General features: G+C 40.5%; 1 protein-coding gene across 1 annotated transcript in view; it reads right to left on the minus strand.

The window, feature by feature from the left end:
- bbs9 (Bardet-Biedl syndrome 9) overlaps positions 1 to 14,650 on the minus strand; it is a 178,965-nt gene extending 164,315 nt beyond the window's left edge. Inside the window, 5 exon segments of the mRNA XM_042489984.1 lie at positions 3,688 to 3,801; positions 4,014 to 4,078; positions 11,422 to 11,572; positions 12,040 to 12,167; positions 14,548 to 14,650. Coding sequence (XP_042345918.1) covers positions 3,688 to 3,801; positions 4,014 to 4,078; positions 11,422 to 11,572; positions 12,040 to 12,151 — 442 coding nt within the window. The 5' untranslated portion in view covers positions 12,152 to 12,167; positions 14,548 to 14,650.
- Between the last annotated feature and the right edge of the window lie 350 nt (positions 14,651 to 15,000).

A 15,000-nucleotide genomic window follows, 5' to 3' on the forward strand; every position in this document is an offset into this window, starting at 1 on the left:
TCCACGGTGTTCTCTGAGTGAATCTGTATGACGAAAATGATCGCTTCTGCATGATTCTGGTTTTAAAACTTAAAAAGCTGGGGCCGGCTCCCCATACACAGAGGTTGTATCCTCGCCCGCAGGGGCTGCAGGTTCAATTCCAGCCTAGACCCTTTGCTGCATGTCGCCCCCTCTCTTTCCCCCTTTCAGGCTTAAACTGCCTGTCCATTAAAAAGGCAATAAAAGCCAAAAAAAATAATCGAAAAAAAAAACAACTTAAAAAGCTAAAACTAAAACCCAGCATCTGAAAAAAGAAGGGGGTTTGAGGTTATGAGGTTTATATAAAAACATTTGAAATGTAGAATTTCAAAGCTAGAAAATACTTAAGACATGTTTAGGTATGGGTAAGGAAGCAGATAAAAGTTACAGCAGTAGTTGTGAGATGAATCTAAGGCCTCCACCACACTGTGAGATTTCAGCAACTTCATAAGTTCAGTGCAGCTTCAATCTGGGACATGGACCTAATAAACTTGGGTGCGACATCAAGTTTAATGTATGCAAACTGTGCAATGACATCACTTAATCACTCACAGGCTACAACGTATGTCCATCCACATCAATGCGGAAGAACAAAACGTCGTCTGCGTGCATCATCCATTTACCCTGCTGCAGTGGCCAGAGAAAAATCAAAACAAACATGAATGCAGCCATCGCTACAGAAGCACTTATGTGTGTCAGAAGAAATCTGAAGAAGAGGAGGAGGAGAAAGTGGACGCAGCCATGGCGGGACAAGAGGCCAACTTGGCACGCCAATTCTGCATTTCCGCATTTCTATCGGTAGACATAGGTCGTAACATCCCAAAATTCGGACACTGTCAGAATCTTCGATCGCATGATTATGATAATGGCCATCCTTGAAGCTCTCTCACCATTTAAGAGCCACGACCAAAGATATCATCTGTTCACCTTTCGTCTGGGGCAGCCCAAAATCATACACTGTATTCCAGGCTTAAGGGGCTGCAAAAATTATAAATAGGACAAAAAAAAAAGAGAAAACACTTCATTTTTCAGCTTTTTTCCTTAATATGCAGTTTAATACTGTCCAGATTGAACTATCTGGGTTTGAGTTAAACCTTTACGTTTACGTTTACGTTTAAGTCAAATGCAACATCAATGCAACATGAATCAAATATATGCAAAAAGAAAACTAAGAATTTGGTTACTGAAATTCAATCTGTAAATTTCCATTCATAAACTCCTACTTTGCTTAATTACTAATTTGTCAATTAATTATCTTGCAACTTTGATGTTGCTTTTTGGTTTGGTTCTCCAGAGCAATGAGGAAGTTATTCACAATAAATGGAGTCAACTGGTTTATTTAAGATTTGTCAAAGTTGAGGTTTGAGTTTAAAAACAGTTTAAGCGTCTGAAATGTCATGTGTGGGTTTTGCTTGCAACACAAAGCTGTGACTGGAGGAGCTGGTCACAAACACCCCCACGCTGCTAAAGTGTCCTCGAGGTTGATACTGAACCAGAACCAGATCCAGGAGTGCTGTTCTGGAGCTAAACTCTGACCTCACTTTGAGGAGCTGCTTAAAAAGGGAATTTTCCTGCAAGAGGAACTACAGAGGAACCCATTCATTCAATTCTAGTAACTGCAATTCAACAGCCTACAACGCCATCTAGTGGTAACAGTGGGGAAGAGCAGGAGGAGAGGAGAACAAGATTTAGTGTGCCCAATACATAGGATGTCAAATGCAGTATATCAACATAACAGGATGTTCTACTATATTCGATCTGATTTTGAAGTATGCAAGCCAGCATGCTTTTCGGCAATTCTGACCCAAAATCGTCTGCGCAGCTGCAGATAAGTCACATCCACTGAGCTGCAAACAACAACTGATTGACAGCTGACAGAAGCCACAATGACAGATGACAGCACAGTCAACTGACTAATGACCAGCTGAATGGTAATAACTGGACATCTAATCATACATATTACCAATAATAAAAAATGAAAAAAAAAAGAAAAAAACAGTGGCAGGAGAAATGCCTATGTTGGCTAATTTAATGAACAGAAAATGTTAATAACAGATATGACAAAAGGGTCAAAGTTTAGGGCGCAGTGTTATGAAGGGGCAGTATGTCCTGATTGTGTGCATAATGTGTGCAAAAGTATTTATTTTTTCAGGGCAGCTGCAGTAGCTGCTAAAAGTAAAAAATTCAGAACACAGCCTTTATGTCTGTCTATATTTGTGTGACTATATGAGTCCAAAAATGTCTCATTTTTCTTCATCTTCAAAGTCTTTACTCTGCAGATATGAAGTTGAGGAAGTTGTTTGTTGGTGCTGACGTAAGTGTGTGTTTGTGTATGTATGTGTGTGTGTGTGTGTGTGTTGGACAGAGAGACGGAGCACGAGAGCTCGCATGACATCTTCACATGCCGCTGTACAGTGTGGTGCTACCAGAACACAGCACGTGGAAACTCACAGGTTCACGGTGCACATTACACACGTGCACTCAGCACAGGCCAAGGGATTGGTTTAATGAGCCCACACTGTTCTTTCTATCAATCAAACACACGCGTGCATGCACACAAACACACACACACAGACACACACACAGACTCTGTAAACATGGAGTGAATGAAGGGTCCATCATGCCAGGCCACAGAGTCTGGCATTTTCTCCTCACACACACACACCTTGACAATACAGCCTTTATTTGGAAATGCCATTTTCTCTGCTTTAAAGGGGGTTCCCCGTGTGTGTGTGTGTCTGCATGTCTGTGTGTGTGTGTCTGCATGTCTGCATGTCTGTGTGTGTGTGTGTGTGTGTGTTTTTCTTGGATGCTGACGACTCGAGGGCTTTCCCCTACTTGGTTTTTCCAAAAGCCCAATTGACTGAAGAGAGAGAGAGCAGCTCTGTGACCCCACTCTGTCTCTCCCTCCTCTCAGAGACATTTATAGTTTTATGTTTTTGTCCAGAACTGCCAGTTACCACTTTCACCAAGGCACATGCACAGATGTTCACACACACGCATGTCCCCAATTATATACTTGTGAGGGCACTCACTGACATGCTGCATTCCCCGGACCCTCACCCCAACCTTAAACATCACAACTAACTGCCGAACCCATACAGTGACCCTAAACTGAACCTAAACCTAAATCTCTCCAAGGGCTTATTTATACTCAATGTTACAAATGGAGACAGACGGAGCCTTCTGTCCATATACTCTGCATTGATTTTGTCCGTACTTGTGCACGTTTTCTGAGAGTTTATGGATAAAGATGACACCGATGCAAAGGAGCAGTACAACTGGAGATTGTGGCGGCAGTAGGCAGGTTTCTATTACAGACTTACGCAAAACGTATGCAATGTTTTCAAAATGTAGATAAACACAATTACGAGATGACTGCTTCTCCATTGAGTGATGTTCTGCAACTTCTCCTCTATCGATAACATCCCAATAACCCTGGCGATGGATGTTTAAAACATTAGCAGCTTTATTTATATTACTATTCTATTTATTTCCAATCAAAGGCCACGTAGGCGTGTTATGGAGCCATAATGGAAAGGCAAGCAAGTCTTTAACATCAATCAACATCCACCCAAAACAGTGGTTGGTAGAGGATACTTAACCATTTTTTCCAAAAGTCTGTATCTAGCACGCAACCTAATAAAGTTTTTAAAACGTCCATCATACCTGTGACCCCTCCAAAGGTGCCATACGTCATGTTGCAGGCTGTTCTCTGTAGATTGTGTTCATAAACCAACTTCAGCTGGTACTGGTCACCATGCTCCACATTCCCTGCAGTGCCTTCATCCACACACACACACACACACACACACACACACACACACACAGATCAGAAAAAAAAACGGTCTGTCTGATGGATTTGAAGGTGAGAGCCTCTCTCACTCAACATTAATAATGAAAAAATGATTCAGCGCTCACTTACAGTTGAAGGGGACACAGAGAACATACAGGAGAAGTATTTAGCTGTCTGTGTTTACGTGCATGTCTGTTACCTGAAACTGAGTAGACCGACAGCTTCCTGGGGTGAAGAACAGCCAGGTGAAGAAGCTCTGAACACCTGAGAAAATACACAAAAGGTCCACAGTCAGAATCATCACAGACAACAGTAAAGCTGATGGTCAATAAAAGGTAGGGTTGCACTTTTTAAGTCGGAGATTTAAATCAAAATCATCAGTCTGAGACCCCTCATTCAAATGAAATTGCTTCAAGTCGAGTAGTCTGGGGTTTTTCTTGTTTGTTTTTTTTGCAGCTGCAGCATCTGCAGACATGCAGGCAGCGACACAGAGGAGATACTTGGAACAAAGGGAGAGAGAGACTGATCTTCCCCTTAAAGTGGTAAATTTACAGCTCACACCAAGTTAATAAGCTACAGTCTCTGGCTTTTGTTGAATTTTAGTGTGAGTGATATACCCCAGCAGGGCAGAAAAAAGTGGCTAAAAATCTTTTTAAAAATGCCCTAAAAATTTAAAGAAAAAAAAAAACAAAACACCAAAGCTTTTAAAGGAAAAAAATGCCAAAATTTTTTTTTTTAAAAAATGACAAACATATGAAAAGGAAAGAAAAAATGTTTAATCAAAAAAGAAAATGCAGAAAAAAGAAAAGAAAAAACTTGCCTTTTTTAAAAAACAGCAAAATTGCATTGCTAAAATTAAAAAGAACAGAAGTTGTGATCAGAGCCAATGAGCTCTTTTAAATATAGTTTTAAACTGTGATGCTAAGCACCATCTAACATGAGTCCATCAGAGGTCAGAGGTCAGCTACAGAGCTGCACCCATGAAGACACCTCCGCAGGGCAGATGCTTCCTGCCACAGAGGCTAAACTTGTGTTCTCAGCAAAGAGTGGTACTCATTCATATTTTAACTCATACTTCTAAAATAATTACAGTAACAGCTGGTGGACTGGTTTTGGTTTGAGGTGTAGATGACAGTCTCAGTGATGCTGATCCTAGATTTTCACTTATTCACTTCACCACAAAGCCACAGAGAAGGAATCCATCCACTCTCTGGACACAGAACAACTGCTGCCTCACTCACTTTCTCACCCGCTGTTGTAATGTTTGTTGAGAGAAAGACAACAAGGGAGGAGAAAGCTCGATCCCACAAGTTTTCTTTCTTCCGCAGAAAACCGCTCAAGTCTGTGCTGAAACAAAAACCTTTCACCATCTGCCCACCTCGGTCTGCCCTGACAATATTTACAACGTGCCTCTCTGTCGAGGGCAAGCCTCCAAAATGCCCACCCGTCTCTGAAGAATGCTGTGCCGAAAACCGCAGGTAACCAAACACGATGTCTTCCAAACAGACTGATTTAGTTGGATTCTGCTTCCAGCGTGATGACGTGGGAAGCCCTCGAGGCAAACCACCAGAGCTTTTCCCAGAAACCTTGCTTTTCTGGAAGGTTCCCTAGCTCCCACAGTGAGACGAGGGGAGGTATCGTGTTCAGATCAGTGGCTGAATTAATCCGCTGGGGTTAAGGGGTCATTGTCCCCTGTGGTTTAACAGATAGGTGAAGGCTGCTGAAACTGCTTTGTTCTGTTTATAGTTCTGGTCTTTCATGCTCATCTGGACCAAACAGAGAGATTCTTAAGTCAGTGACATTTTATCCATACATGAGATTATGCACATGCATACTCACATGTAAGGATGCACAAATGCATATTTGCATGTACGCATACACACTCACACTAATAATTTGTCTTTTTGTTGTTTATTGCTGACCCCATTGTATATTGCATGTTTCAAAGTATTGTAGTGTATTGTACTTGTAATTTATTGTATTACCTTCAGTGAGGTATGTCTATCAGCCTGTATGGGTTTCTAACCTCTCCGGCACCCGTTTTTATTTATTCCTTTTGACCTATTTTCTGTTAGTTTTTCATGGTGTGCATGAATAAAAGGAAATCATTTTATTCTTTAAAATGTGTCCAAAAAAAACGAACTAACCCTAATGTAGGACAAGCCTGAAAATCCTCCTCTGATAAATAAACAACAGTCCCTAAACAGGGGCAAGGCTGTTGCCCTAGCAACAGAATATCAATGAATTGGTCTTCGGTTGCTAGGAAACGACATCGTTACTCCACTCAGACATCCGGTCCAGCCCTGCTGCTAATGTAAACAAGAAAACGGCTGAACGCCGCGCTTCAGTCCTTTAACGTTTCGCGGTGTGAAAATGGCTAAATTAGTTTTAGGGCCTTGCTGCTCAGTAGTGGGTTGTTCCCTCCGGCCGGGGACAAACTTAATGTCCCAAATTAAAGTGTTCCGCTTTCCCAAAGACACGCGGCAGCGCGAGGCGTGGATAGCTGCCGTCAGACGGGAGAACTGGACCCCGTCGGTCAACTCCAGAGTCTGCAGCACGCACTTCATCACCGGTAAGATCACACGATTGTCCGAGTATGAAGAGGACGGACAGACAAATGCATCCACATGTCCCTCTGTCCCTCTGAGGACTACAGGCGAGCTGGCGTTCATATTATACAGTTAGCAGTTCTGATGGTAAAGGTAGCTAACCCATTCATGTCTTCATAGAGAGAGACAAGCGCGCGCGTGTGTGTGTGTGTGTGTGTATGTGTGTGTTACTGTAGATCACTTTTCTTCTGCTGCGTTTTGATGCGTTTTACTAGTGTTTAAACCTTTAAATCTTGAGCCAGTTGGTTTCATTTCTTTCAAAAGATGGGGGAAAAAGGTAATTCTATTATTCATTTTAATCTTTAGATACATATATATAAATATATATTTTCATTTAAATTGTTTATTACTTAATATATTTTTATTTTTATAAACTTGTGCTGGTATTTATTTCTACTTGCTAGAATTCTCTATGCTGGCATCAGAGCTATTGTAACATTTCCTTCCTGGGGATCATGAAACTATTTCTGATTCAGATTCAGCAATATACCAGGAAAAATCTCATCGTCTACTTTTTGTAGGGAGGCCGACAGATGACCCTCTCCATCCTGACTACGCACCTTCAAAGCTACTTCACAAACCTCAAAGAGCGAAAGGAACGGCGAGATACTGTAAGTCAGTGAAGCTGCTGGCTTCAGCAGAGACATATCCTGAGGCAGTGCCTGAAAGTGTAACGCACAATGAACCCAAAGGCCCCCGACATCAGAGCGCATTAGTGGGGACAGATCTGTCCATGAAGGATATAGAGGACCTGCTGAGTGAAAACGCTGCACTAAAGAGCTACATCCAAAAACTGGAAACACAATTAAAAGCTTGTGAGTAAAGAGGAGGTGACATACATGTGACATCAGCTGCATTTTCTTCAACTGTGACATGTTTTTAAATTACTGAACTATTTCAGTACAGCCTGGAAACCTCCACAACGCCACCTGAGAACCAGCTCTGCGCCGTGTGGATGAAACTATGCCTGCAAATGTAGTTCTGATATCATTTCTGCAAATTATCATGACTGAACGTTTTCTCACAATGCCTAAAATGTCTTATTCACTGGAAGATGCGTCACACATTGCAGTGAAATCTTTATACAGGGACATTTCTGACATGAATACACTGACTTCAGCCGATAAAATATCTCTGTGAGATACTGGTTTTGTAATGTGTCGCTTCTTGTGTTTATCACATGGCGAATTCAGTGGAGTTAAGTATTTATGACAGCAAGCTTTTACTGTGACCAGTTATGTGTTTTATCTTCTTTTTTATATTTGTTTCACCTGTCATGTTAGTAATCTGGATCATGTGACTGCCTCAAATTCATTGTTGCTCCTGTTTACACTCATCTGTTTTTAAAAACCCCGATGAGGGCCTGTGGTGTTGGCTGTTTAAATGATTTAGCCATTAAAGGCTTTTAATATTCCCTCCCTTGATGGTATATTTCTTCTAATATATGTGTGTCTTGTTTTCCTGTTTTATTCGTTTTATTTGTACAGTTGACCTTAAACAAAAACTCACTTGGAGGTCCAGTTTGTAGGATTTAGGGGCATCTATTGGCAGGAATGGTATATAATATTCATACCTTTGTAGTCTGGCTTTTAATTGAACTTCTCCTACATAGTCTACAGCACTTTGAGTCCTGGCCCCCTCTTGGGGCCACTAAAGCTTTACAGGGGGGTTGCAAGGCCTTCTTGATTTCCAGGGGTGTAAAAACATGTTTAAAAAAGTATACAGTAAGTATTATCTCATTTTGTCATTCTTTTCTGTTCATTAAAGTTAGAAAAAATGTTTTACAAAAGGTCACAAGGTTCAGTGTGCTCCATTTCCTGCTCAGCTCGGTATGAAGTGGATAAAACTGCCCACTGAGTGACACATCAGCACGATCCTGTCATCCCACATCATTCCTTTCCTCCCGCCATCCTTCCTCTTTCAAATAGTTTTGGCTGTGAGGGGTCACTTCATCATCTTCGCTCCAACACAAGTCATTTTTACTGGAGACATTTGCATGTTTGTGTTGACCGGGAACAGCTCTTAAGAACTCATTATGCAGAGCAGTAACAAAGCGTTACGAGGGCCTCGGGTTCCAGCAAATATGCTAACAACTCAGCGGTTAGCCTGACATTAAAGACACGGCTAAGTTTGGGCCGCTGGGTGGCTGATGGATCGTGCTAAATCATGACGAGGGAGAGGACCTCCTGACGTGGTGGTTTCGGGTTAGCATGCATCGCAGGGGAATAAAAAGACATGTTAATGTGGTGGTGAGGACCAGCGGGGGTGGTTTTTCTCTGAATGGAGAGGCGCTGTGGTGAGTTATGAATGGGTGTTTCTGCTATATTATAAGCTATACCATGAACGCTTATAATTCACAGAAGGTCAATGGAGTTAAATAAAGACCTGTGACTGGTTCCCCGGCAGCAGCGCACATAGGAAACACAAACAGGGAGATCTGTGTCAGGGTGGCCACGGTTCAAACAGCAGCTGTCCTGTAATCTACTGGTTCCCAACATGTAGGTCCAAACCTCCGCCAGGGGTCGCCAAAGCTTCAAGGGGGTCACAAGGCGTTTAAAAAGTGTAAGAAAGGTCTTTTGTTTTTTTTTTTTAATTATACAGTTGACTTTTATCTTGGCATCTCATTCATTTCTTTGAAGTCTACTAAATTATATTGCTCTTTGACCTGAATAATGAAGACCTCTGCTAAATAACCAGGAAATCTTGTCTCTAATATAATATTCACAGGAAATAATCTGCTCCAAATTAATCAGAATCACCTGTTCGTGAATGCAGCACAAGCAGAGCTCTTTATCATTTATTTTTTCATCCTATAAGTTTGAGTCTCAGGGTGGATAATAGATCTGTCTATACATTCAGAGCTGATCAGATCAGGTTGATGAGAGGAACAGCTGCTACGAGGCAGTCAATGCAAACTTTTAGACCCAGCCGAATGAGCAGTAAAATTCCCCTCTGACTGCGCCTAACATTCTTCTGCACTGTCTGTGCCAAGAGTACACTCCCTGCTTTGACAATGTGGTGCTATTTCAATTAAATTTCAATTAAAGCTGCAAGCAGCGATGAAATGGCCCTCGCATCTCCACGCATGTCGGAGGTACTGGCAGGACTCTGGCTGACGTGGTCGTTCATTTCAGTGAAGGTCAGTCAATGCACGAAAAGAGTTTGGACCCTGGAATGAGCAATTTGACATGTTGTAGTTCTTCCTGCTTCTAGGTGGTGCAGGATGACACCAAATTTTGGCTTCATCTTGGTGCACAACATTTCTAAACAAAATCATATAAATGTAATGTGACTCAAAGGATAACGGTTTTTCAAGGTTCAGTTCCTGTTGCCAGTTGTATTTATAAAGCCTGCTATCAAAAACAGCACTACATCCCTTTGTCCTTGGACCATCACAGCGACTAAGGATTCTTGATCATGGTGGGCTGCCGTAAACAAATGAAAGTGTGGGAAACCCCGGAAAAAAGTGACAGTGAGAAGTGCAGCGTTTTCCACAAACTTTAACATTTTCACCAAAAAAAAGCATCAAATGTGCAGTGCTCGGCATAACAAACGCTCAGCACCTCATCACGTTGCTGGTGTTTGCAGCATATCACAAATACACAGCACTCACAGTACAATGAATTAAAAAAATACGTTGGCCATAAGGTGCCATGTGAAAGTAACTATCATCACAAAATACAAGAACTACCAACAAAAGGTGAGAATTAGTGAACAAGATAAAAATATAAAACATATATGCAAGATAGAAATATATATATATATATATTAGGGCTGGGCGATATGGAAAAAAGTCTTATTGTGATATTTTTTTTTTCATATCAGTCGATATCAATATACAACAATAACAATATACATCAAATCACTATTTCTGTCAAGCTTAAAGGTTCCCGTTTACTCCTAAGTAAGATATGAAGATATCATAAGGTTAATTTTGATTTAAATATTTATTTTCTCTCAGACATTGAACATGACAAATATACCGTAGAACTTCAATCAAGGAAAAGTTATATCGCAATTGATATCGTTATCATTTTATTGTCCAGCCCTAACATACTGGTGCAGCTCCAGATAAATGGAGTCACTACAGATCTGAGCCATATATATATATATAAAATTGTAAATCATTTGGCTTTTGGACACTTTGTCCAATTATCAGTTAACTGATAATGTAAGTGCTGGACTGAACAGTTGTAAATTAGGGGTGCAGTGTTATGACATCGGGGCAGAGCACCGTGTTGTTCGTTCTCCACTCTCCTGTTGACACTAATAAACGGAGGCGTTTCTGTTGGCACTTAAAAGTGTACAAAATCCTGAGTTTTTGTGCATTGAGGGTGTTTTCTGAGCCCCATACACCTCAGAAGTTACAATAACATAAATTTTAAAAATGGATATTTCATGTGTACTTGCGCAAATATTAAAAAATATTGATGTTTACATTTACTTCCTTGTACCTTCAGGTGTTTGGAGAAGTGTAACCTGTTACCTGCATTCGTGAGACTCTGATCTAAGTTTGCTTCCTGGTGTTCGTTGCCTTAAGCTAATGCCAATTTGACCTACAAAACATTAACACCACATCACGTACAGGAGGGCGGCCAGGAGGCGGGAGGAGGAGGAGAAGGGAGGGGGGCAGAGAGATTAGCAGCTCCATCAATGATCCTGGTGTCAGGGCTCAGATCTGTAGTGACTCCATTTATCTGGAGCTGCACCATGTTAAGAACCACTAGTGCCCATTAGTGTCTAAACACAAACATATCCATTTTCATCAAGCTAAACCTGAAGACATGATGTCCTGTCCAACACAATCTCATTCCAAAATATTTTGAATTCAACATCTGAAATTAACTGTGTTTTATTAATCACAGTGTCAAAATGACACCTCATTTCTTCATAGGGTAGATGACTTAATTTAGAGTAAAAATAAAATCTACAGTCCACCATGGCAGCAGTGCATGCACATTTTAACCCTTCGTGTCCCCGGTTTGTCTGTTTACTTACGAGACAAACTTGCCCACTTCCACCTGGATGATGGCGTTTTGGAGCTGGACCTCCAGCAGCAGAGCGTCGGTCACACCTCCATCGCTGGACTTATTGGCATGCGGGGAGAATATCCGCAGCATCCCCATGTAGCTGCCCACCACCACCTTATCTAAAAACACAGAGGACGATGATTATTGTATGAAATAAATGACGTGATTATCACCCATGACAGCAGCCACACTGTCAAAGCTGAAAGAGCCTGAACTGTGTCACATAATTCCATTTTTTTTATATTGTCGTTTTGACTTTATTGTATGTATTTATTATAATTATGATTGATTTGATAGGACAGAGGATTCTGAGTGAAAAGGGGAAAGAGGGATGAAATGCAGTTCAGGGGCACATGTGGAACTCAAACTTGCAGCCACTGCTCCGACAAGGAAACAACCTGACAACTTTGGGGGATTATTATGTTTTTTTACATGTTTTTTGTTCTTTGTGTTGTCATCAGATAGAGGGTTTTGTGTTTTTCTGTGTTTTATTCTGCATCAGTGTCAACGTGGACTCATCAGGCGAGCCTCTGCTGTCAGTATGCTGTGTGGTGGTTGGTGTTTAACTTCCTCTCTACACACTGACCATGTCCGCTGCCACTGTTGTCCACGTCTCCGACACACAGGCATCCCTGGTCAAACTCCTCCCCCTCGCCAAGCGTCGCCGACCACCAATCACGGGCCTTGAACAGAGACATGTTGCCTCTGACTGGACTGAAAGAGAAAGACAGCGGAGGCAAAGTGTTAGATTTATTCTGCTGTAAACTTGACAAACTCATTTTGTCAATAAATTATATTCCCTCTTATTAACACTTAGGGCACGCTTTAATTTCACACACACTGGTATCACTCTCTGCACAAACCGCACTTTTCAAAATCAAGATTTAAAAAACTTTAAGCATAAACATTAATTTTCAGAATTTTAAACCTTTAAAAATCAGGTTTTGTCATGATTCCACTATGTTATTCAGATTCAAAAATAAATACATATTATTATTAGTAAGGGTGATAATATGGGGAAAAGCTTCACTTTTTGTGGGCAGGCTCACTGAGACTCTGTGCAACGCGCTGACACCTGCAGCCAGTGACAGACCAGACAACCAGTCACATGGCCCCCGGATTCTGATTATAAGAGTTGATGGGGAATGAGGAGGGGAGGGGGGCAAGCAGCTTTTCTACTTGCTAAGTGCTGAGCAGGTGGAACAGGCAGCTAATCCAGAGAGGGAATCCCTCCGGTCTGCAATACGCTGAAATACAGACCTGAGCGCTGTTAAAGGAATATTACACTTAATACTGCGAACATATTTCATGAAAGAGGAATGCAGGGCAGGAGGGAGGTATAGAGATATATAATGTATTAAATTAAATACTTTTAATTAAAAAACCTTTGCTTTCACAAGAGCAAAGAGCAATTTGTCTTTTGGGGACATAATATTGTTAGTTGCTGCAAAGTTATTTCTCTTCTCAGTGAGCGAAGAGAGAAAGGCTGGAAGATAAGAGATTAAATTAGACTTCATTAATCCCACACCCAGGAAATTCACATGTTAAAGTAGCTCAACAGTCAGAAGGAGAGAGAAAAAAAACAGATTTTAAGTGCCAAAAAGTGTAGCCAAAATAATTACCAAAATAAAATAATATATATAAGAAAAATGAAAAAAAAACCCAAAAGAAACATACAATAAAATTAATAAAATCCACACGTTATAGCAGCTCAAGAGTCAGAAGCACAGAAGAAATTCAAAATAAAATTATTTAAGTACCAAAAAAAGATAAAATATTACATAAATAAAATGCTATATAAAAAAAATAAACCAAATTAAACCAAATCAAATCAACTTAAATTAAAGCCAAAATGGTGCTCATCTCTGTCCAGCACTGCTCATGTAATATTACAGAAACTTTATTCATTTCTAACAGGCTACTAGACTAACGGTATCGTCCACTGAGTGCCTGCTTGTGCTTTGTTGTCTTTCCCTCGTCCAACCTGTCACCTGTCTCATCACCTGCACATTTTATAACTTACATTAACCAATTTGAATTATTACCAGCAAAAAATGTGACACAACTGATGCTTTTTTGCAAGCATGAAGCAGGAAGAAATTAAAAAAATAATTTCGAGGGAACTTTGTCACAAATATATGAATACATGTTCATTCCTGTGTGATGGAACGCTCCCTGACCACATTACAGGCTGCTCAGGACGCTGCTGCCGACCAAAACCTGGCATTTAAAGGGTTAAAATTCTGAAAATAAATTTATATTTCATATTTATGATTAGGACTGATGTTGGTTAAGAAAATAAATCCAATAAAAGTAGAACATCATATTATTGTATAATAATTTTTTTTATAGTCTGATTTTGAAAAGTGCATGAGTTATGAGTATGTGACACTGCACAAAAAACAATAATGTTTAAAAATGTTGCTGCTAATAATACACATATCCCAGGCTGTGATCATTTTTATAAGACCTACTTAGCATGTAGTATATTGCAGTATTATATTTTTTTTTTCTCATGTAAAAACATAACGGCATCATGACAAAAAAAAACATTTTAAAGGGCTTCATTTTTTAAAAAAATTAATGAATAATTGATACTTATGATTAGGACTGATGTTGATTAAAAACATAACTCAATGAAAGTAAAAAATAATATCAGTGTATCATGTTTTCTAAAGCTTGATTTTGAAAAGCTCCTTTTGTGCGCAGAGCGGCGCGACTGTTTGTGACATATTTACGAGTTAACTAGTTGAAATGTTTGTCCTCGGGCTTTAACATCACCTATGCAAACACCTGAGGATTTAAGTTTTACATCCAGGAGGATTCATGTTGTGTTAAACGCGACTGAGCAACAAAAACAAGTCGCTAAATCTCTCACACACGCCTTTAAGAGCTGTTTTAACAAACCGAAGTCGCTCCCTGTGGTAAATTAGCACACAGCTAATGCCAAACCAGCTGAATTAACTTTAGCTTAGCCGGCTAATTAGCCAGCTAGCTCTCAAGAGTTACCTGAGCGCGAGCTCGCAGGTGAGGCGCGGAGTCGGCGTCGCTGGTGATAAAAACTCGCTCCGGTTAATTTCTGGGGCTTTCTTACCTTCACACGCACGAGCCTGTCCGGTAAGGCAGACGGTTTGAGACTCCCGGTTCAAACTGAAATCACATTTGTGTCCCCGCTGCCTGCAGCCATCGTCCTGTTGTCATGGCACTGACGCTCCGCCGAGGAGCTGGCCGCTCTGCGCAGGAACGGAAATAGAGGGGATGCCGGGAAATAGAGTTTTTTTGGACGACAGAGTGGTTATAGTTTAACCCTTTGAAACCAGAGCAAATTGGTTTCAAAAACAGAGAAGCAACGGGAAAACGGCAAGAATTTGGAAAAAAGGTGACAAGAAAACAACCTAAAAATCAAGAAAGGCAGAGAAAGATGTGAGAAAATTATTTTTAAAAAAGAAAGAAAAAAGAAAATGGGAAAAATATCGATAAACTATTATTATGATTATTAGGATTATATATTTTATTCATTATATGCCACAGTATATATCTATCTATC

This window comes from Plectropomus leopardus, chromosome 7 (assembly GCF_008729295.1).
Source record: "Plectropomus leopardus isolate mb chromosome 7, YSFRI_Pleo_2.0, whole genome shotgun sequence".
NCBI lineage: Eukaryota > Metazoa > Chordata > Actinopteri > Perciformes > Serranidae > Plectropomus > Plectropomus leopardus.